The 24,835-nt window shown below is 36.4% G+C and overlaps 1 protein-coding gene and 1 long non-coding RNA gene across 3 annotated transcripts; one reads left to right on the forward strand and one right to left on the reverse strand.

Annotated features, from left to right (window-relative positions):
• Positions 1-398: 398 nt before the first annotated feature.
• On the forward strand, positions 399-5,540 carry LOC141610915 (putative serine/threonine-protein kinase PBL17). 2 transcript variants are annotated; one of them, XM_074429233.1, is made up of 7 exons: positions 399-456; positions 820-1,067; positions 1,791-2,128; positions 2,873-3,008; positions 3,700-3,836; positions 4,406-4,529; positions 4,846-5,540. In XM_074429233.1, exons 2-7 carry the CDS (start codon positions 848-850, stop codon positions 5,343-5,345), a joined length of 1,455 nt encoding a protein of 484 aa, XP_074285334.1. In that variant the 5' UTR covers positions 399-456; positions 820-847; the 3' UTR covers positions 5,346-5,540. The 2 variants fall into 2 exon arrangements, with proteins under 2 accessions (XP_074285334.1, XP_074285328.1); XM_074429227.1 differs by lacking the exon at positions 399-456 and having other exon boundaries at positions 467-1,067.
• A 1,098-nt stretch (positions 5,541-6,638) lies between these two features.
• LOC141610929 (uncharacterized) lies at positions 6,639-9,114 on the reverse strand. Its single transcript, XR_012528443.1, has 2 exons — positions 9,043-9,114; positions 6,639-6,974 (listed from the first exon to the last, which is right to left on the reverse strand). It is a non-coding gene; the product is annotated as an uncharacterized LOC141610929 (long non-coding RNA).
• Between the last annotated feature and the right edge of the window lie 15,721 nt (positions 9,115-24,835).

A 24,835-nucleotide genomic window follows, 5' to 3' on the forward strand; every position in this document is an offset into this window, starting at 1 on the left:
GTTTACTTACTCAGTGAGTCGGGAATAAGTAAAACAATGATCGGGAATGAAATACGGTGGGAGATGGGATGTATACACTAAAATTTAGGTGGTTAGTTGTAATAAACAAAATACGCGGTGGTAAATTGTAAAATACGGAAAATAAGAGGTAGTAAGTTGTAATTTTTCCTTAAAATAATATAGTTTAGAGTTTAATGAAAATAATATAATTTGATGAAAAGATTAATTTTAATGAAAATATAATAGATTAACTAAATTGTCATTGTTAGTTTCGAATGAATATAATTATATCATTAATTTCCTTTTTTTAAGAATATGCTTTTTGGCGGGAAAAATGATAGAGTTCGCCTATTCATTTGATAAATAAATGGATTATTCAAATGTTGGACCAACCAACATTGGTAAATCACAAACTAAAATAAGAAGAAAAAGAGGTTTAAACTCTTCCCTCTCATGGTATCCCGTTTTCAACGGTTTTTCTACCATTAACTAACTCACCCTTTACCCCCTCTCATTTCTTCTTCCTGTATTTGCTAAAATTTATTGCCTTATTTTTCCTTCTCTTTTAATTATTTCTATTTTATTTTTCTGGGTTGTTGAAAAATACTCCTAGAAATCAATTATCAAAACCCGTAAATGTACCTTGATAATGTCTATTTTCTACCCTTTTGTATTGGATTGTTTATCATAACAATTGGGTGAATAAAGTTTGAAATTTTAGGGTTTATTTCCTGAATCATCTAGTTTTATCACATTTGTATATGATTTTGCATTCCTCTCTATATCCCCCTCTAAATGTGATTAATCCCTTCACCGCAGGTGCTCTAGATAGGCTTTGTTTGTATAGATGTCTAGTTTTGATGGGAAAATGAAAGAAGAAGTAGAAGAACAAAAGAAAAAGAGTAATGTTGGATTGAAATTAATGGGGATGTGTTGTAGTTCTCCAAATGAACCCCAAAATGAAGAAAAGCAATCTCATTTACATTACCAGTTTCTAAATAATTTAGATCGCCAATTTCCTCCCAATTCCCATTTTCGACGCCCGCCTCAACAACATCATGCCAAAGGTTGCACCTTTTCCCTTTACATTTAGATGATAATTGTATGATATCATGATGAAATAAAAAAGTGTTTGTTATGTTAATAGAATAAGTGATGGATGTCGGGTTTCGCACGTAATTATGTAATTTATCAAATTTATCATATACTTTCTCTATGTAATTGTTTGATACTCATATTGTTATCATCTTTTTATTATTGCGGGCAAGGACTCGAGTTTTGTGGCGGAATTGTATTGTTTTGTTGATGTATGTGATGTATCAACAAGGTTTTAGTGAATGGAGTAACTCATAGCCTGGTCTTTGTCTGAATTGTTCCAAGAATAATTCTTCTTTTTCGCTTGAGGATATTATGAAACAAATCAAACTTTCATGCACTTCTTTTGATGTACTAGACGGTTGTCCCTTTTTCGGTAAAGGGTCAACTGGACGCTATCTCATTGTTGCAAGCGAAATGTACCTGCTTCCTCTCCTTGAAACGTTTCGGTTATGACTGAAAGAAATTGATGGGTTGTTCGTATGACACTTTTGATTTGTTTGCCCGACTACAATTGATGCATTTGAGCTGATTTGAATTTGGAACGTTGCGTTTCATAAGATTTGTTGTATTGTGCTAGACTAGTCCAAATTGAGGGTTATCATTAGTTTAGTAGTTTACTTAGTTCCAAAAATATAAGGATATCATATTTCACAAGTTTTGTAATTACCTCGTTTTTGGTGTTGGTTAAACAGATGGAGGTGGTCGAATGCCTCATGTGTTAAATTCATCTAGGACATCAACAAGTAAGCCGGAGACACAGCGTAGTAGGAGCCCGAGTGTTTTGTATACTCCCAAAGATGTGAAAGAACTGCGTCAAAATCCTGGATATAGTAATGTTGACATTTTTACTTTTGAGGAACTGAAATTAGCTACGAAGCACTTCCGTCCAGATCTTATTCTTGGGGAAGGTGGCTTTGGGGTTGTTTACAGAGGAATAATAGATGATTCAGTGAGGCCAGGATACAAATTCGTAGAAGTAGCTATCAAGCAGCTTAATCCCAATGGTTTTCAGGGGGATAGAGAATGGCTGGTAATTTTTCATACATGTCTTGTCTCCTGTACTTATATTCATTTAGTTCAAAAAACGTCCAGTAGTTACTATACTGCAAGCAGTTGTACATGTTTTGATGCTAACCTTCCAATTACTTTTAAGCAAGGAGTTCACTAGGTTTAGTTTATATGAAAAATGCAACTGAAGTTCTCGTTTTTCTGTTATGTCCGACCTGAATAATAAAGCATTGTTTAAATAAAATTTGGTCAAGCGACTTGAATCATACAGGATCTGAATTTAAATGTAGGAAGGATAAGAAATTTATTCTTGTATTTCTCATACATTCGTGGTAAGTGATAGGTTTTCAATTTGTACGAAGCCCCTAGAAAAAATAATTATGTTATTTTTTGTTTCCTTTTTCTCATTTTCGGCTTCAAAGCTTTCACATGTTGAGCTTTTGATAATCTGAAACTTTTGGGATCTCTTGAATGTATGCTACTAGTTTCAGACAAGTACTCGAACTCACACGCTAGAGTATCTTCTGCATTAGGTTCTCTTATCCTTTGCAATTTAAATTGGGTGTAATTTGCACATCAATGCCTGTGCAGGATTTCTCGTTTTTGCCAAGTTTTTTCACTGCTACAACATTAAAAATTGGGTATTCATCTTTGTCGAGTTTATTGTGTTACTTGATGTGCATTGATTCGTGGGCTGTTTTATTGATTACATATGCAGTTCTTAAATGCGGCTTCCTTATAATTGAGAATAGGTCGACTATTGCAGGCAGAAGTTAGGTACTTGGGGCAACTTAGCCATCCCAACCTTGTAAGGCTGGTTGGATACTGCTGTGAAGATGAACACAGGCTGTTGGTTTATGAATATATGTCATCTGGGTGCCTTGAAAAACATCTTTTCCGCAGTAAGTAATCATTCACTGACTGGCTGGCTAACATATTCTAATGAACAAACCTAGTATACTGTTGTATTTTATACTTCATAGTTTTTATTAGTCCTATCTGGAATCATGTGGATGCTTTTGTGAAAATTATTTGCCAGCTGTAATATCAAATCTAGGTTTCGGTCATGTTCACAGTATAATCTTGCTAAACGAGTAAACACTACTAATATCGCCTCAAAATGTGGTAAAAGGTTGTCATGGTAATTTTCAAAACCTTTAATCCGTCGCAGTTTGATGTCACGACCTTTATTTAATACCACACAGATACAGTCCTCGACTCCTCGATTAACTTTTTCCTTCTAGTTTATTTGTCTTGATATAATCTGTTAATTAGCTCTTTCAAGTACATTTTTATCATGTTTTTTACAATATACTTGTGTTAAAATCTGTGTGTTATTGAACTTTACAAGCATACAACTTGAAGTAATTATAGCTCAATTCATCATGTAGTTGCCTAAGAAAGATGAACTATGTTGTTCAGAAATCACAACAGTTCATAATCTTGAGCGGTAATGATAACTTTGATGTTGTATTTGTTGCCTTTATTGACAACAACATATTAATACACACATTGATTTGCTAAATTGTGATTTTTTACTCTTCTGAAATGTAATCACTATCGAAGTATTCACTTAGATTTTTTGATCACCAGGAATTTCTTGTACTCTTACTTGGTTGAGGAGAATAAAGATTTCCCTTGATGCCGCAAAGGGGCTTGCTTTTCTTCATGGTCTGGAGCGGCAAGTAATATATCGTGACTTCAAGACGTCAAATATCTTGCTTGATTCGGTTAGTTTATTTATTATACACTTATTTCTGAGCTTACCCTATTACTTTCCAATAACCCCCTAGATAAACGTAGGTTACAAATTTTTCATACAAGTTTTGTTATGATAACACCATAGTTTGGTTTACTTTGTTTGTTAACAGTATGATCATCCTCCTGTCTTGCCCATTTGTTTATTTGGTCGGACACAACCATTGTTTTGAATTTCCTATTTACCCATAATTTTTTGCTAAAAAGACGGTCTTCCCCTCATTAGTTTTCCTTTCCAGCTATATGCTTGTACATATGCGATTGGTGGTCTGCACTAATGTGAAACTCTAACCTACCAATCGTAACTGTACCTCTCCCACTTGAATGTGCTTGCACAAAAAATCGTTATGAAAGCAAACACAACAAGTAAATGGTGCAAGGGGGGTATTATAGTTCTTTCAAGTTGTAAAGATTATTGTGTCATGACTCCAAACCCTTTATCTCCAGTACGTAACGCCTATCTTCAATTCAAGTAGAATGTTTCTAGTATGCATTTCTTAATAAGTCCTAACTTTTATGTAGAGCCTTTTACATTGTGCAGAATTTCAATGCAAAACTTTCTGACTTTGGACTTGCAAAGGAAGGGCCTATGGGTGATCAAACCCATGTGTCTACCCGTGTTATGGGCACATATGGGTATGCAGCTCCCGAATATGTAATGACTGGTAAGACTTCAATAAATGTTACTCCGTATATGACAGTCTCATAACTGTCTTGATGATGACAATATGTCACGCACCTGGTAGAGATTAAGCAGAACCTGTATTTAACCTTCGGAGGCCCATTGAGACATGCCTTGAACTTTTACGAATACTTATTAAACGCATTGGATAGAGTTTAGGCAGAACATACCTTTAACCCTGTGCAATGACTGTATTTTGTTTTGCCCAGGATGAAAGTTTGATAGAATGGGCCGCCAAGCTGCTTATTTTGCAATTTGGACCGGTACTCATCTACTTTGACCATTGATTTTCTTATCAGGGCATTTAACTGCCAGAAGTGATGTATATGGATTCGGAGTCGTGTTACTCGAGATGCTTATAGGAAGAAGAGCATTAGATCAGGCTAGACCTAGCCGGCAACATAACCTAGTTGAATGGTGCCGCCCACTATTGAACAATAACAAGAAACTAACAAGAATTTTAGACTCCCGAATTGATGGCCAGTATTCAACAAAGGCAATGATGAGAATGGCCAATCTGGGCTACCAATGCTTAAGCCAAAACCCTAAAGGACGTCCCTTGATGAGTCAAGTCGTTGAGATTCTTCGAGCTGTTTACGAGCAGGAAGGAACCCGCGAAATGGGTATATTAGCCCAAAATGGCCGAGCAGTAACACTAAATGATGATGCTCCAACAACCTCAGCCAAGAATGAATATGACAGGGAAACCGTCACCACAGCACGTCGAAGAAGACAGCAAGTTAGAAGCAGAAGTGAGCCTCGAAATGATGGTGGCTTTTTCAGAAATTCTCCAGATTAATAATCTTGAAGAGACGACAATGGTTTTTGAGGTACTTTTATAATTTTTTTTTTTTGAATGAAGCACCGCAGAAATGAAAAACGTTGTATTAGAGATAGTGATGCTATGAGTTTGTAAAAAGTCTACAATTTAAATGTATAGACACTGATACTATTGTAACATTTGGATTCATTTTAGTGTAGTATATTTCTGCTATTGGTGACTTATGTCTTGATAACAAATTGTTTAATCGTATAATTTTATCACAGTTGTCATCTCTACAACTCTACTTGCACTTAAATCATGTTAAATGGATTTTTCAAGCAATATTTTGTAACAAAACCTGTCATGTCAGCTAAAATGCAGCTCAGAGTTTGTTAAGCCAGAGGGTATTAAGGAATCTATGGTTTCTTAATCTTAGCTTGTCTTGCTACTGGTGTTCTAACTGCGACGGCTTTCCTAATTCCGTCTTGTTTTATTGTGTATCATTAGGATTGTATTTCCATATAATAGTTTAGTTAGATCTCTCTAACTGTTTGTATAAATACACTTGTTTAGTTAGAACCCGTGCAAAGTTGCACGGACATATATAGATAATATATATAAAAAATATACAAAAATACATTGTATCATTTGACTATACATTTTATATGGTAGATGATACAGAATCCATGTACTCCAAAATCAAAGCAAATCATGTACATTTTACATAATGATTTACATTATTGAGAAAAATATACATTCAAAAATCAATCTCAAATAGGGGTGAGCAAATTTAGGTCCGGACCGGAAAAATGGACTGGACCGGACCATTTGGTCTGGACCAAACCCGGACCGAATTATTTTGGTCCGGTCCTCGGTCCTCATTTTTTCAAGGTTTGGTCTTCGGTCCGGTCCGGTCCAAGACCGGTTAATTTAGGTCCGGACCGAATGAACCAAATTTCATGTTTTTAATGACGCAACATTAAAATATTATGAATAAAATTAATATTTTATCTTCAAAAGACGTTATAAATTAGTATTGTCAATGATTTTCATAGAAAGAGTCGATTAATTATTTAAATGCATTTTATTTAGTGGAATTAAAATGTAATTATCGTATACAAAATAGTGAAAAAATTAATTTTAGGTCCATTTCGGTCCAAGACCGGACCGGACCAAATATTTCGGGTTTGGTCCGGTCCAAGACCGAAAGTTTTAGGTCCGGTCTTCGGTCCACTAAATTTTTATTTTCGGTCTTCGGTCCGGTCCGGTTTGGTCTGGTTCGGTCCGGTCTTGGACCGATTCTCAGCCCTAATCTCAAATAACAAAAAAAAAAAAAAAACATGATGTTACTTGAACATTCAATAGAACAAAGTATACTAATCCCTCAGATAGAAGAATCACACTAAAACTGAGTAAATATACATCACCTTTAACAGAGAAGACATGCTTACGTATGTGTGTCCATAGTCGTATCACGTTACATTTAAGAGAATTCTATTAATTGAAAACTAAACCCAATTCTTGTAATCCATTTCCGTTTCACACCCTTTTGTTGTGTCTTGCTTTTCTAATATCCGCTACCGCCGTGATGAATGCCTTTCATCTTGATAATACTTAAGTAAACAGTCCACTTAATCAAATTCATCTTCAAACAGTACAAAGCAACTGCATAATAGTTATTCAAGATGAAATTGCAGCCTCAAAGAGACATTACATATAAATCATAGGTGTATAATCATATGATGTAGCTATTCAAATTTTCGACAATAGTGCTATATTAAACTAAAGGCTTCTAAAACATGTAATTTGCCCAGTCATCAACTAATCTTTAAATTATTGACTTAAGACTTGAAGAGCAAGTAATAATGTCTTAGCACTTCCAGTCGTAGATGATTATGCCATTGCTAATGTGTTAGCCCCACCCAGTCTCGTAGTCCCTCACCAAACTCCCCAATAATAGATGATATGACTCTAATAGTTGATGAAGAGTCAAACGAAATAAATTTTTCAATGTTTAACCGAGGGGAAGAACCAACTTATTATTAGAAGTTTAAAATCTATATTTATATGTGAGGTATAATTTAATCAAACGTATGGAATTCATTTGAAAAGAGGGAGTATGACAGAATCTTTGGCTATTTATGCCTACTGAGGTGGTTTTTCTATAGCAAGGCACTTGAAGCCATATTGTTCCACTTTAATGACCTGTGAACATCACATACGGGGTGATGAAAATTGACTAATCAAACTCATAAACTATGAAAGCATAGAAATATAAAACAAACATCACCACTATCTAAATACAATATGAAATCAATACCTATCAGATGAATAGTTGAACACAGATAACAAATAACCTTCATTATCTTCAGACGCAAAAAAAAACATAAAATAGAGAGAGCGACTTACAGTTAAATATTAAGAAAAGTATAACATGCTGAACAGTCTTCTTCTCATATAACATGAACTCAGTGGACAGTTAGTTCTGAGATTAAAATGTTTTTACTAGTGAGTCATCAGTCCAATGTCTTAAAAATGTGGGTAAAGATGGAATAAAACTACATAATGGATTGATAGATTTTATGTCAATCGTTAATGGCTAGCAATAGTATAAAGAGATGAACATCGAATTAGATAATAGAAGTTTCAATTTGCCATGAAAACAGGATGGAGAAAGCTCATGGAGTCATGGATATAAATAAACAGGCTAATAAAGCATTTGAGAAACGATAAGAAGTAGAAGTACAAATAACGACTCGGAAGAAATATTAAACGTGAAACGCTTATGACAATAGACGGAACTCATAGTTAATTAGAGAAGAATACATGCATTTCCAAAGTGACAAAAGAGAACAAACAGAGACAAAAGCAAAATGAGTTGGATTATACATATAATAGCTGAAAAATGAGTTAACCACCATAGTAGATGTGTAGTACAGAGGGTTGTGTATTACTTATTACCAATAAAGGTTTTCCATTGCTAGCTTGATAAAAATTAGAATGGACACCAATATAAATTAGGGTAATTTGATAACTTATACCTTGAATAACTCACTTTTTCAAATCTTATACCTAAAATAACATTTTCTTCCAAACTTGATACCAAATCTGAAAAAAAAAAAGGCTTGAATTGACAATTTTACCCTTACTAATTAAACACTGTCATCATTTGCCTCACCCATTAACACACATATCTATGATTACCACCATTAAAAACCATCAAATTAGTAAGGGCAAAATCGTTAATTTAGGGATTTTTATAAGATTTGGTATCAAGTTTGTAAGAAAATGTTATTTTAGGTATAAAATTTTAAAGAAAATTATCTTAGATATAAGATTTGAAAAAGTGAGTTATTCAAGGTATAAGTTATCAAATTACCCTGTAAATTATGATCAAGATTATTTCCGCGTGTATAATCCAACTCATTTTGCTTAATAAAACCTAGAGGTCTTTGTGTCACTAAAATTAAATGAATAACCTGATGAAAGTTGGAATTCAGAATCAATACATCATAGACAGTTCTAATATATCTTATGGCATAAATTTTAGAATCATGTCCTAAATTCTCAACACTCTAAATTAATTTTCTAAAAACAAAGAAAAAATCATAAAATCGTAAATTTTGGAGATATTATATTCAAACTCAATTCTTGAGTTTGCAATAAAATAAGGAGTAACAAAAAATGAGATAAATTATCGCAAAAAAAAAGAGAGATAAATTCGAAGGCTAACCTTGTATAATCTCAGGCAAATCAATCGCCGCCTCAATTATGCTATGATGATGGATATTAAATTATCGAACCTACATCCGGAAATTAGATGTTTAGATGTTAAATTTTGTGAAGGATCATAAGTTGGCAAATTTGAAGTGTAAATGATGAATTCAAGCGAAAATAAAACAACTTTACCTTTCAAGAATTCGCTTGTACAAAAAAAAAACTTTCAAGAATTGATAGACTTCAAATAATCCATCTTCTTTGATATGAAAAAGTAATGATTATGATTTCTGAGAAGATAATTGATAGAAAATGATAAAGGATGCATTAAGAACTTAGCTAATTGATGATGTGAAGGAGGGGTTCAGGAGGAGTGAACAACTGCGATTAGAGGATGAAGACTAAAAGGGAGTAATTCAATATGACGGCTTAAAGAATGAGTAATGAGTTGAAAATTTTAGGGTTTAGAGCGCTGAACTTAGGCGGGAATTGAAAGAACAGTGGCTTGACACGTGTAATAGCTGATGTTTGCTGGTTTCTGTATTATATTTTTATATAGATTCATCTGTCAATAATACAACTACGATCTTTTCATATCTCTTACATGGTATCATGCATGCCAACGAAATCTGACTCTCTAAAATTATTGATGAGTAGTAATTTAGTGTCGTTTTACCCATGCTTATATCTGATATTTGACTCGATTTTGTGCGATTTAATTGTCTAATAGCTCATTTTAGTATTTAATTAGAAATAATTGGTTTTATTAGAATAAATAATACTAATTGTCATATTTAGAGCATGGGTACTTGTTTTGTTATATTATATTTTGTAGGAAAACAAAGTCAAGTCGGGACGCAATAAAAGAAAATGAAGTCATGTGAATCGGGTCAAGACAATTCAAGTAGCCAAGTACAAATCAAAGCCAAGTCAAAAGAATCAGATCAATGAAGACTCCTCCATCTCCAGTTCTAATCCCCTGCTGCTGCATCGTCATTCGAGCACCATCACTATTCCTTACCTCTCCTTCATCAAACTCTGAACCCAGTTCACCATTGTTGAGCCCCGGATTCGCGTGCTCCCAGTTCGAACTACCTGATTCTCCACCGACATCTAACAACCACCACGATACCTTCTTCAACCATCAGCTCCGTCATCCATCTCAATTCATCACCACCTCGAGCAATAACCAGCAGCAGTAGCGTTGGAACGGACTCCGACACGAGCTGCTCCTTTAAATCTCAGTTCGCACAACCATCTCGCACCTCCAGGTGCAATCACCAGACTACCACCATCTCCATTCGACCTTCATCTCCAACCGCCAGCAGCAGCTCGAACTCGGAATCGTAACCCGCGCCCGCAATCTCAGCAGCAATCTCCGACAACCAATCGAGCCACCGCGGTCCTTGCCCTGAGCCCGCATCACTTTCATACTCAATCACCGACGGAGCAACGAAACTCGACCAATCACCAGACCACCACCTTCTCATTCCCCTGTATCCATCAGCAACTACCAGCAGCCGCCGAGATCAGCACCGCGCATCTTCATCGCCGTGGCCGGCTTACGACCATCAACAACGAGCCACCATGGTTGGGTCGTGGTTTGTGTTTGATTGCTTCGACTAAAGCGTTGCGTTTGAAGAAAACAAAAGATGGGAAAAGGACACTTATGACCCTGACTTTATTTATCTGCGTTTTGTTTAGACGGACAAGTCGTTTCATTTATTTGACTGTACCTATTATAAAAACAAAGGGGTCAGCAACTTTTTCACGGCTCTCACCTTATTCTTTCAATTAGACGACGGGCAGAAAGAAACAGTAGCTTTAGGAGTAGTTTTTTATATCTAGAAAAACTCTCTCTTATTTTTCCTTTCAATTTCTCTTTAATTAAATTTGTAATCTTTCTTTTGTTCTTAGTTTAGCTCCTTTCATTAATTTACAATTAGTTTTGGGTTGTAATTTTAAAAGACAAGAAGACATTTCTCCTCCATTTTTCAATCCAAGTTTGCCCCTTTAATTTAAGTTGGTATATTTCTTATCTTAATTTCACTCTATTTCAATTGTTTACATGTTTTTCATTTCATCTTATATTGTTTGTTTACTCTTGTTGCTAACCATGTTTGGCATGATTAGTATTGGTGTATGTGTATTGCTTGTGTTAACTATGTTTGAGTAGAATTAGTCTGGGTTAAAGGGGGAGTTTGGGTAAACATGAGGGATGATAATGAGTTGTTTACATTTGAATATGGGTTAAAAATCGAGTCTTTACATACTTACATTGAAGGTGTTCGATGAAATGGGTGAATGAAAGTTCATACCTTTCTTTGAATTTGCTTAACACTTCTTTACATGAGAGTGAATAAGAGTGTTTGATAGCATGTATGTGATGAGTTTGACATAATATGAAAGTTTTATGGTGAGCTTAAGGTGACTAGGAAACTAGCTTCGATTCCTTGACCGAAACCGTGACCCAATTCTCGTAGACTTTTGCATCTTCCTCTCCCTACCTAGACAAACCCGAAGACCCTAGCTTTTTCCTCTCTTGTTTCCGTCTTTGTGTGTGTGTGTGTGTGTGTTTACCTATTGTTTTAGCCTAGTTTGTTAGCGTATTAATCATTCACATGTTTTGCATCCAACTAAAGTAAAACTAAACAATAGACTTGTAGCCTAACTCCACCATCCTTGTGATCGACCTCGACTTACCAAACTTTACTAGTTAGGTATCGAGCTTTATAAATTTGTTTTTGATAAGGGTGTGACGACTTTACCATACTATCAACTATCTTATCTTCTTTTATTCTCGTCCTTATGACCAGCAACAGTAACACTTGTCCCCAACTCTGCTGAACCACTATCTCCCTTTCTTGTTTATTTCTTTCACTGTATTGAACATAAAGCTTAAGCAAGAAGAAACAGTAGGAAATATAATGTGTAAGAGAAAAGAAGTAAATAGAATATGAATATGTATAAACTTAACGAAATGTGTTACACTTGTTTGCTTATATACCTGACCAGCTCTAACAAATTATGAGTCAAAATTAGTTACTAAGTCAATTGTACAACTATACATGAGCTGGAATGAGAAGCTCCTAGAAGGTTCTAGAAACCACCAAGGAGCAGTCGTGTCTTGGTTCACTACTACAGATCCAGGCTATAACAACGGGTAAAAACCATTGTAAAAACAAAAAGCGGACGTTGTTAAAGCGGCCGTTGTAAAAGGTATTTACAACGGTTAGGTTATTTACCTAAACCGTTGTCGAAAGTATTAACCACGGTTAAAAGCCGTTGTTGTTGCGTGTAAGTCGTTGTGGAAAGTGTTTCAAAAATTTGGTGCGAATAATATAACAACGGTTGTCATATGTATAACCGTTGTTGTAACTTTCCCTCCAAAATTGAAATTTGTAGTAACAACGGGTATATGCTACATACCCGTTGTTGAAATTTTTAGTAACAACGGTTCTTAGTTTAAAACCCGTTGTTGTAACCTTCCCTCCAAAATTGTGAAAGTTTTTAACAACGGTTCTTCGTTTAAAACTTATTGTTGAATATTATGCGCGCTATTTGTGAAAGGTATTCACAACGAGTTTTATTTTAGTAACCGTTGTTAAAGGTCTTAACAACGGTTCTTTTTTAGTAACCGTTTTTATTACGAACTCCTAATGTTTTTAAAAATTAAATTTGTTTCATGCCATTCAAAACCTCGCATATATCAAAGAAAGACACCATATACCAAAGACCAAAGATAAATCACAAATGAGTTCATCGAACTCAATAGATTCAATTCAACCACAACAAGATCATATATATATATATATATATATATATATATATATATATATATATATATATATATATATATATATACCAAGTTAAGCGGATCTTTTTACGGTACCAACATAGTATAAGAACGAGGACGCACACCCAAGTGCTCATTATAAGTGATTGGGATATTACCACGAAATTGTTTAATCAACGTAACGTACGGAGATGACAAAAACGCCTAGCGCCTATCCACGGCATAACGGCAAAACGGTGTCTCTCCTTCCGCAGCTTATCAATTCGGTTTGAACAATATGCGTACCCTCACTAAACCTTCTTATTTTATGTTGATAGGTAATAAAACCATCTTAAAATAATAACACATCCATGGTTTAATATATAACTTAATCAAGTATCGTCATAATTCAACAAAGGATTTAGCCTATTAGGCTCATCCTTAGAGTAAATAAAAATAAATTTAAAACAAGAAAAATAAAAACAAGAAAACTTACAAACTTAGATTGTGCTCAGTATAGAAGACTAACGGTTGACGAGATTTTATTAATAAGAAAGAAGATTTACAAGAGAGAGAGAGAGAGAGAGCTAGAGAGAGGGGTAGGAGAAGCCTGCCTCTAACTAAAACGTTTGCCCGTTTATATAGGCAAAATATAAAAGCTATTCACAACTATTACAAAACACTTTATTAGTGTTAAAAAACTATTGCAAAATTAGTGCGGGAACTGTTATTAGTGCCCATTATTGTCCATGCTTATCATGCGTCATTGCATGCGTGTCTCCTGGGTGGTTTTTATTCCACTATTTTTCCTTTGTCTTTTGATTTGGCATTTTTGGCCCTGTTGTTGATTATTTCTTCTTCTATTAAAAGTTGGACTTCTGTTTCTTCTTCCATTTCTTGAGCATCTTGAAGAAGTTCAAATTTATTCTTGCTATTGGATGCTGTTGATTTTGTCATTGATACATCACTTGTCTGGGATTTATTATCCTCATTCATTCTTCTTTGAGCTAGAGCCCTTTCTGCCAATTTATTGTAATGGCAAAGAATTTCATCTTCGCTTTATCTTTAATCAAATAATTCTTGATTGTTGGAATTCTTCCAATTCTCCGCTTTCTTCGGATTGAAGATAATTAGACTATCAATCTTGTCCTGAATTAGATTGATTGTGTATATACACTTTAACTCATTAGTGTCTTTATCTTGTCTTAACATGGCGTCCCAAAAACGAGAATATGATTCTCTTTTTAAACAAAATAATTTGATATTATTATATCCTGTTTTGGGGATAAACTTCCAAATCCAGGGAATAGAAAATTCAATAAAGAAATTCATTTGAATAATGCCAGGAATATCATCCTGATCGGTTTTGGAAGTAACTCCTTCCATTCGTCATAAAGATCTTTAAAGATTTGTGGCAGAATATTTTCATTAGGTCCATAAAATTGCCACCATTTGATTAACCAATTTGGCGATTTTGATCAAAAACTTCGTGGTAAATTTATCGAGCCATGGAAGTAGACTATATATATATATATATATATATATATATATATATATATATATATATATATATATATATATATATATATACTTACAAGGAGTTAAATTTACATGAACTAATCAAAGATTCCCTAACTTCAACAAAATTTTTACTAATAAGTGATCTAAACTCGAGTATCATGCATTTCTATTTTCTAAGACGTATTTTCCCAACATGTCCCTTACCTCGTCTATATCTACACTTGAGTACTGCCGAATCTCTTGTGACGGGTTGATTACATACTGGGGAAAAAACAAAGACAAGTCATTATTGTAACAACATCAAATACTGCATAGCAACATCATGGTATAGCAGCAAGCAAGACAACATCAGCTCTAATTTAAAAAAAGTAATAAACACATTATTAAATTACTAACCTTTTCTGGAATAAGGATATATCTTCGCCTAATAATCTCCAACATGAACCGACAAACGTAGTATCCACATTGTATGCTATCCGGCTGACGAGGGGCCAATGATTACATAAAAACAAATAGACGAGAGAAGGCTCACATCAAAATCTTGAACTTTAGGTACTGTATTAGTATTAAACACATATTTTTGCACTTAATGTATTGTATTTGAGCACGTACCCCTGTTATCGTAATAAAATCAGGGCCATCATCAGAATCTTTCGTGGGTTGATCCTGCTCGTTAGCTCTTCTCTTCTCAAAGGCCTTTTTTTTTTTTTTTAAAAAAAAGGCGTACACTCATTTTTTTAGGGGCAAAAATGAGCTTTTTGCTATAAATAAAAATTGAAACTTAATGTTATTATAAATAAATCAGTATTATAAACTTACTTATTAATCAAGCGCTTAAAAGTCTCGCTTGGTGGATTATGTATAGAGTCCAACCAAAAAAATTTCTTCTTTGTCGGCATGATGGCTGCTAGCACCCAATAAGTCCTACATCAAGAGACATCATCATTATTAACAAGTACATATATTAGTTATGAAAATGCAATTGTAGGGGGAAACGTAATATTAATTTGTTTATTACCCTTTTTCATTATAAGCGGCAAAAATCACTTCTTGGGTGTCGCCAATTCTTGAGCAATATAATCTACCCGATCTTGAACGAGAATTCGGAATAAATAAAGATAAAACATAGGGGCACAGGAATCCGTATTGATCAACTGGAATATTCTTCTCGGGGATCACTCTCAATTTCAATATCCTACATTATTACGGTATTAATTCCGGTATTTAATTAAAACACTATCTAGTAGTCAGAATATTAGAATATGAAATTATTTATTAAGAAACTTACTTCATCCAAACAAATACGTGTTGGACATCAATCAGGTCTAGGCCAGCCCAAATGGCTAGCATATCCCATGACATAAGTGCTTCGCGCTCAACCCCTAGAATATCCTCCTGGAGCGGAATAATTATCAATTGCTCGGTTTCTATGCGACGGCCAGCCTCCTCATGCAGTTTCCTCATCGTTGTCGTTCTTACTTTTTGCATGTAATCCTTCCCACTATATTGTGTGTCGTTTAAACTCCTAACTTCTTTCAGGTCGGGGAAATAATGATTCTTTGATTTTGTGCTACTACCACCAGCCTACACATGTAGGTAATTAAAATAATAAAAAATCCAAAGGTAACATATCCTAGTTAGAGTAATAAAAATAAAAGCGTACTTAACTAAATACCTCGTTAACCTGCTCTTTCAATGATGAGGTAGTAGTAGCAGGCTTATCAGTCTTTTTTGTCCCCTACACAAAATTACCATGCATGCTTTTTAGAAATACAGACAAAATATAAGGGAGCGAGGTTTTTAAAAAAATGGAGAAGTTAATTAAATACCTCATCAAGTTGTTGTCTGGACGAGGTAGTTGGCATGTCCGGGGACTTAGGCTTATCCGCCTTAGCCGGCTTTACTGTTCCCTACATACAAAAAATTTCTATGCTTTTTAGAAATACAGAAACAAAAAAATTAAAGGGAGGTTTTCATAAAAAATGGAGAAGTTAATTAAATACCTCATCAAGTTGTTGTCTGGACGAGGTAGTTGGCATGTCCGGGGACTTAGGCTTATCCGCCTTAGCCGGCTTTTCTGTTCCCTACATACAAAAATTTTCCATGCTTTTTAGAAATAAAGAAACAAAAAAAATTAAAGGGAGGTTAATTAAATGGAGAACTTAATTAAATACCTCATCAAGTCCCCGGACATTAGGCTTATCCGCCAAAGCCGGCTTTTTTGTTCCCTACAAAAAAAATAACATATAAATTTAACATATAAAAACATTCAACAATTAAAAATGTAACATATATATAAAGGTATTTCTTCTAACCCCAATCGCTTTGACACTTTGGCGAAAACGACCGAGCCAAGTAGATGTGAGTTTCGAGCCATTGGATGAAACTCCCAACCGCATCTCCCGAATGGTAATGTCGTCACGAATCGGGACAGAAATTGAAAGTTTTCATGGCCTGGAAAGACTGTAGTTATCTCTACTTTTTTATGATTCGGCAAAAGTTTTTCGCCATGAACTACTACGATTACACTGCGATTTGGTTTGCATTTCTACGAGACCCCGGCCAACACGCACATTTGGATTTTCGAATTTAGGGTCAGCAAGAATAACTACTACCCTCTTGTTTACGGCCTGAAGAATATACACATACATTATTATATCCCAAAATTTAATAGAATTCATATAAATTTAACTAATTAAACACTTCATGTATGCATACCTTATCAAAACAGGAACCGACTTGAAGGGGATGTATCTTTGTTTTCCAAAGATCGTCTTCTCAAGTTGCATCTCCTTTTCGGACCCATTATTTACCTAATAAAATTAACCAATGGCACGATGTCGGGTTATAGCATTAGAGCTGGCAGGAACACACCCCGATCTTACCCAAAAAAAAAAAAAAGAAAAGAAAATTAAGGAAGTATTAGGTGGTACCTGATCGGCTTTAGTTGTTACAGCTTCAGAAGCATTAGGTACCTGATCTTTCTAAATCTCGTTGACCGATACTTCCTTCTTATGTATTGCCAAGGTAGTAGCGGCCTCTTGACCAATCTGTTGTTCCTTATTACCTCCTTTGTTAATGACATCCTCCATCATCTTCACTTCTTCTTCAGAAAGCTTGCCTCCAGTATTCAACTTTAGTAGTACGGATGCCATTAACTGAAGTTGCGTGCCAAGAATGTAATGTTTCAGCAATTTTTATCCCAACAATAACATGTGAATTGAACTTAATGTCGGGTAATATCCGTCTAAGACCCTTTAATTATAGAATTATAACGCAAATTTTATATGCAAATTATTATCATAAACGAAAACAATGATGAAACGATAAAGATCAAGGAATAACCTTCGGTCCTAGTGCAAATTGGCAATGAGAGATCAAAGTAGATCTCCTCCTAAATGATGCACCCAAGATCGTCCGAGAAATGCCCTTGTGCTAGAATGAATCCTCTAATTGCCTTACAATATTGAGAGGATTATTTTGTGAGTTTTGCTTAGATGAGAGATCTAGGTTTCAGAGAAAAATTATCTCCAAAACCCTAAAATTTTGTCTAAAATGAATTAGGTTACAAAAGAGAGAGAACCTCTCTTTGTTCTCTCTTAATAAGACCAACCATGAGCCCCTTTGGGAAGTGGGCTTCCACTTCCTTTTAGCTTTAGCTCATGGTCCGGTTCGTTAATGCTAAAACGTATACGACGGGTTTTCTAATTTATAAATTGTCATCGGTTATCGGTAATTAAAGCATCAACTAATAATACGGGTTAGTTGAATTATTAATACATGTCCGACAAAGACAATATTGTATAATTAATTTATTCAATATACGTTAATCAAATATAAATCGTTTATATTCAATTTTACGAATTAATTGCTTAATTCGCCTTAGCCATTATTATTTAATCCGTATTAAATAAAATATCTCAACATCACATTTTTGACTAATTACTAGTCAAATAACTCGGACTAACTGGTTAATCAAATTTGGCATCTACATGACTGTATTTTCATACCGTCACATCTCTCAAACGTGTCCTATAGGTGTGACTTTTAGGGACCAGTTGATCACCGCCATCTGTATGACAATAACGTCAAACTTATCTAGCAAGCCAACCGTTATTTATAAACGTGGACCAACTGATTATGATACAAAAGTATACCCTTTGATCCTTTTAGAGATTTATAAGTCCTTGCACTAACTGTAAAGGACACCAGCCCCAACAAGCTCCCACTTGTCCGTACAAGTGTATGTGCAATGACGTTATCCGCACTAACTGGAGGACACCACCTCCAACAAACTCCCACTTGTCCGTACAAGTGTATGTGCGATAACCGATTCTCATATTCATTTAAAATTTCTCCCACTCAATGTAAAACAATTTGCAGATCCGGATCCGCAAAGGTCGTATTTTGCAATCGATCTGGATCTAGAGTGGTTTCCCCGACTAGAGAGTAACTTAACTGATAAAACGAATCCGTATCCGAGCATGGCCATGCATTTCGATTCTGACTCCTCGAGTGGCCCTGAGAAATATCGAGTACCCGATAAAGGCTGAATATTTCCTTCAACTCGAACTCCTTCCGATCTAAGCACAAAGATGAAATGACCCGAAAAAAATCTACTTGGCCCCGTTACGGGATGACCGTGAGAAAGAAACCAAAGTCACCCAAAATCTGCCTTAGTCTCAAGAGACAGTCGATAGTCAAAAGAATCGACTCTTAGGATCACCATGGAGGTCCTATCCACGACCGGGCACCGAATGTTATAAAACATTTAGGACTCCACGTCGATGTCACAATTGTGTCCTACGAGATATCCGTATAACTCGCCTCTGCGATTGGTCGACCAACCGGTTGACTTATGGCTCGTTGAACCCACCATCAACCAACGTCACAAAATAATTGCCAGAGTTATCAGCTCATGTGGGCAATTAAGGACTGAAAAATATAATGTTTGTTCAGTTCACTTTGTGGTGTTCAAAAATTGTCGTACAATTCCACATGAAAAACAAATTATATAAATATCAAAATGATGATGTCGTATAGAGTACAAAAGAGAATGAATCTAATCCATAAAAGAGTACTACAACTTAGGAACACGTTTAATTCCCATGGAATTAACGTGCCCTTCATGCTTATCTTGTCGTAATGGTTTAGTGAGAGGATCTCGCTATGTTATCATCTCGTAGCAATCTTTTCTATCACTACTTCCTTTTGCTCCACGTAATCTCGGATTAGATGAGCTTTCCGTTGTACATGTCTAGACTTGTTGCTAGACTTTGGCTCCTTAGCTTGGAAGATGGCACCACTATTGTCGCAATAGATGGTGATCGGGTCATTCGAACTAGGCACTACAGATAGCCCATGTAAGAATTGACGCATCCATATCGCTTCCTTTGTAGCTTCGGACGCGCATAGTACTCGGACTCGGTCGTAGAATCTCTTTAACAGATTTGTTTGGAACTCTTCCACCGATCTGCAGCGCCATTAAGAGTAAAAACGAATCCAGGTGATCGAGATTTCGAGTCGTCACGATCCGTTTGGAAGCTAGCATCTGCAGAATCGGTTGCGCATAGCTTTTGTTCGCCTCCATAAGTCAATGCCCAATCTTTAGTCCTCCGTAGGTACTTAAGAATGTTCTTGACACCATCCAATGTGATTCACCGGATGCTTTGTTGGAATCGACTTGTCATACTCAATGCATATGCCACGTCCGGACGTGTGCATATCATGGCATACATGATTGATCCTATAGCCGAGGCATAAGGAATCCGTGTCATGCGCTCTTTCTCTTCCGGTGTCTCTGGTGACTGAGACTTGCTCAAATGCACCCCTGGAGCCATAGGAAGAAACCCCTTCTTGGAGTTGGTCATGCTGAATCTCTCTAGGACTTTGTCTATGTAAGACTCCTGACTGAGAGATAACATCCGTCGTGATCTATCTCGATAGATAAGGATGCCTAGAATTCTTTGTGCCTCTCCCAGATCTTTCATCTGGAAATGGTTTTTCAACCATACTTTCACCGAAGTTAAGAGAGGTATGTCATTCCCAATCAGGAGTATGTCATCGACATACAATATTAGGAAGACAATCTTGCTCCCACTCGACTTGATATAAAGACATGGTTCCTCGACGGATCGAGTATACCCATTTTATTTAATCACTTGGTCGAAGCGATGATTCCAACTCCGAGATGCTTGCTTAAGTCCATAAATGGAACGCTTAAGCTTGCACACTTTCTTAGAATGTTCTGGATCGATGAAACCTTCGGGTTGTACCATGTACAACTCTTCCTCCAAAAAACCGTTTAAGAAGGCGGTTTTCACGTCCATTTGCCAAATTTCATAGTCATGAAAAGCGGCAATCGCTAAGATAATCCGAATGGAACGCAGCATGACTACGGGTGCAAAAATCTCATCGTAGTGCAAACCTGGCACTTGGGTGAAACCTTTAGCAACTAGTCGTGCTTTGTAGATATCTTGTTGACCTTCCACAGAATGTTTTATCTTGTAAAGCCATTTGCATTGAAGGGGACGAACCTTAGCAGGTAAGTCAACAAGATCCCACACGTTGTTCTCATACATAGAGTCCATCTCGGATTGCATGGCCTCAAGCCATAGCTTTGAGTCGGAACTAGTCATGGCACCTTTATAGGTTGCGGGTTCACTACTCGTTAAGAGTAGAACGTCATCTATGTCATGTTCCTCGACCATACCAATGTATCTGTCCGGAGGAATAGAGACTCTTTCCGACCTCCTAGGTTCCTCAGGAATATTCACCGCAGCCGGGATTGAAGGAATTGGTTCCTCCAATGGTTGCTCGGTATTTGGTTCTGGAATCTCCGACAGGTCGAAGGTTCTATCACTCTTTGCATTCTCGAGAAATTCTTTCTCTAAGAATGTCGCACTAGCCGCAACAAAAACACGTTGTTCGGTTGGCGAATAGAAGTAATGACCAAGTGTTCCTTTAGGATAACCTATAAAGTATGTCTTGACCAATCGCGGGCCGAGCTTATCCTTATGTCTCCACTTGACATAAGCCTCGCAGCCCCAAACCCGTATAAATGACAAGTTAGGGACCGTTCCCTTCCATAGTTCATATGGAGTCTTGTCAACAGCTTTAGACGGACTTCGGTTAAGTATTAGAGCGGCTGACAAAAAGAGCATAACCCCACAATGAGTCAGGCAACACGGTGTGACTCATCATGGATCGAACCATATCAAGTAGTGTTCGATTTCTCCGTTCAGACACACCATTCAATTGAGGTGTTCCAGGTGGAGTTAACTGTAGGGCAATCCCACAGTCCTTTAGGTGTTGATCAAACTCGTGAGAAAGATACTCGCCACCACGATCTGAACGTAGTGTTTTAATCTTTCTACCCAATAGGTTCTGTGACCTATTCTCGGTATTCTTTGAATTTCTCAAAGGATTCACTTTTGTGCTTCATTAAGTAGACATAGCCATATCTACTTAAATCGTCCGTGAAAGTGATGAAATACCTATAGCCTTCTCGTGCGGTGATTGACATAGGTCCACATACATCCGTGTGTATGAGTCCTAATAGGTCAGCAGCGCGCATTCCAACACCTTTGAAGGAAATCCGAGTCATCTTACCGATGAGACATGATTCACACGTGCCAAATGATTGAAAATCAAAGGCCGAGATAGCTCCATTTTTGATGAGTCGTTTTTTCGCGTTTCTCATTAATGTGTCCCATACGGGAGTGCCATAGATACGTTTGATCTTTGTCACCAACCTTTAACTTTTTATTCATTACGTGTAATATTTCGGTGGTCCGATCTAAAACATAAATTCCGTTCATGGAGACTGCCTTGCCATAAATCATATCGTGTAATGAGAAAATGCAAGTATTATTCTCTATTACAAATGAAAAACCAAGTTTGTCAAGTGCGGCCGAAATAATGTTTTTCGAAAGACTGGGTACATAATAATAGCGATTATATAAAAATAACTCAAATCCGCTAGGAAGCTGGATCACGTATGTTCCCCTCGAGACGGCAGCCACTCGTGCTCCATTCCCGACACGCAAGTCCACCTCACCCTTTACGAGGGGTTCGATGTTTCGGAGCCCCTGCACATGATTACACAGATGAGAACCACAACCAGTATCTAGTACCCAAGTTCCGTAACTTACGTGGTTAATCTCAATCATATGAATAAAAGTAGAAGAGGAAGAAAACATACCAACCGGTTTAACACGACATGCCTTTATGTCCTCATGGTATACGGGACATGTACGCCTCCAATGCCCAGTCTTGTGGCAATGGTGACACTCCATGTTACCATCCTTGCTCTTTGTCGTGCCTGATGAGGTGCTCGACTCACCAGGCCCACTCTTACCTGGACCCGATTTCTTGAACTTCGGTTTACCTACTGCTAGGTTTGCCTGAGCTTTGCCCTTACCCTTTCCCTTGTTTGTCACAACGAGAACATCCTGTTTCATGCTCCCACTGGACTTCATGTCCTTCTCGGTCTATACGAGAAGGGAGTGCAGTTCATGGGGGCTTTTCTTCAAATCATTCATATAGTAATTCGCTCTAAAGAGCGCAAAACCATCGTGGAGTGAATGAAGCATGCGGTCGATCACAATGTTCTCGCTGATCTTACAATCAAAGGTCTCCAGCTTCTCGACATTCTCAATCATGCTGAGAATGTGTGGGCTAACTGGTTGGCCCTTCTGGAGTCTCGCATCAAAGAAGCGAGTGGTATGCTCATAGGTCACGATTCTCGGTGCTTTCGAGAATTCCTTAGTGAGCGTGGTGAAAATCTTGTTTGCACCATGGGCTATGAAGCGTTTCTGCAAATTGGGTTCCATTGCAAAAATGAGTACGTTTTTAATCGCACCCGCTTCCATACAGAAATCGTTAAACTTGGCGATTTCATTAGCTCTAGCCGTGGGACCTGGGTTTGCCGGGATGGGCTCTAATAGATATTTGAGCTTCCCGTCGGCCAGGCGGCATTCCGTAATGCCGCCTCCCAATCCGCGAAGTTTGATCCATCATTCTTCGATCGAGTAGACCGATTCATCCGATTCATGAAGATCCGAAGCCGGGACTCACGGTCCAATGTGGCACTTGGCATTGGGTCATTAGTAGGACCACCATTTGTTATAGCGATTAAATAGATCGTGTTCTACCTACATCAAAAAGGAAGAAAAACAAAAACGAAATAAGCAACTCATCGAGGTGATTTAAGTCTATTTAAAATTCATTTTAACGTGTAGACTCATTGCACTTGCATAATTGATCTCCCTCAAGAATAATACAAGTGATCCCAAGACTCAATTTCCGTAAATTGATAAGCCAACTGTTTAGCTAATTCTTCCGTAAGAACTCTTGGTCGATAGATTTCCGTAAATCCTATCTATAGTCCACCATGATCACAGGATCGTACGAGTGACCATAGTGTTGAGATAAAATAGGTCAATCGGTTCCAACTTACCCGACGTAGAAGGGGTCATATTATGCCTACCGACGAAGAAGGGACTCATTGGAGTTTGACCTATAAAGACTATTCTCAATTTTTGTTTATACGAGGAAGATCCCATCAACTAAATTATAATTCATATTAAGTGAACGAATAACTAGCGTCTGCGTGAATGAATTAATTTGGGTGATGGCTTAAAATCATGTGACATAAGAATGTCAGAGAAAACTAACTCGTGACCTCTATATGTGTCAGTTTTCATGCAATAATTAGGTGGTTTGGTTTTTAGGCGGAATATGATGCATATTATCGTTACGAAAAATAAACAAAAGAATGCAATACGTAAATAAAAATTCCTAGTGTGGCCTATCCTAATAAAAAGAACATAAAACAACTTTGGAATCCACCGTTGGACCCGAGAAGCTAGTCTTGATGTTCCATCTTGATCTATGTAGCGGGAGTGAGCATCCGGTCTCCATCTTTGGTCTTCTCAAAAATTACAATTTAAAATTTACAAATATAAACCTATTTACATTCTAAATAAAAACTGTAATTAAAAGAAATAAAATGGAGATACGAGATCTCAAAATACAACCAAGACCGTGTTCCATCATTACGGTAACACGTTCTACTAAGGCCACACTAAGTTACAACCGTTTGTAAAATAAATAAATACGTAATTAAAAGCATTCAAAATAATCAAAAACGATAAATAAAATGCATCAACTAAATTAAATTTATTCATGACATAATTCCGTAATTATGTTAAATTTATCCAAACCACCTTTAAACAATTAAAATTATGTGACAAAACTGCTTCATCAACTTAATTTTAATTCATGATAATCCGTTACTTTAAATCGTGTTAAAGTAATTTTATTTTGCGTGGGTGAACCGTTTCACTATCAAGCGAGTGCATAAATCCGTATTATGCAATAATGGCCGAAAAAAACAAACAATTTTTTTTTTTTTTTTTTTCACTGCTGGACGTGAACAGTACCACGAATTTTTTTTTTTTTTTTTTTTTTTATAAAAGTTGCTGAAACCGAGAGCAACAAAAACAAAAAA

This window comes from Silene latifolia, chromosome 1 (assembly GCF_048544455.1).
Source record: "Silene latifolia isolate original U9 population chromosome 1, ASM4854445v1, whole genome shotgun sequence".
In the NCBI taxonomy this organism is placed as follows: Eukaryota; Viridiplantae; Streptophyta; class Magnoliopsida; order Caryophyllales; family Caryophyllaceae; genus Silene; species Silene latifolia.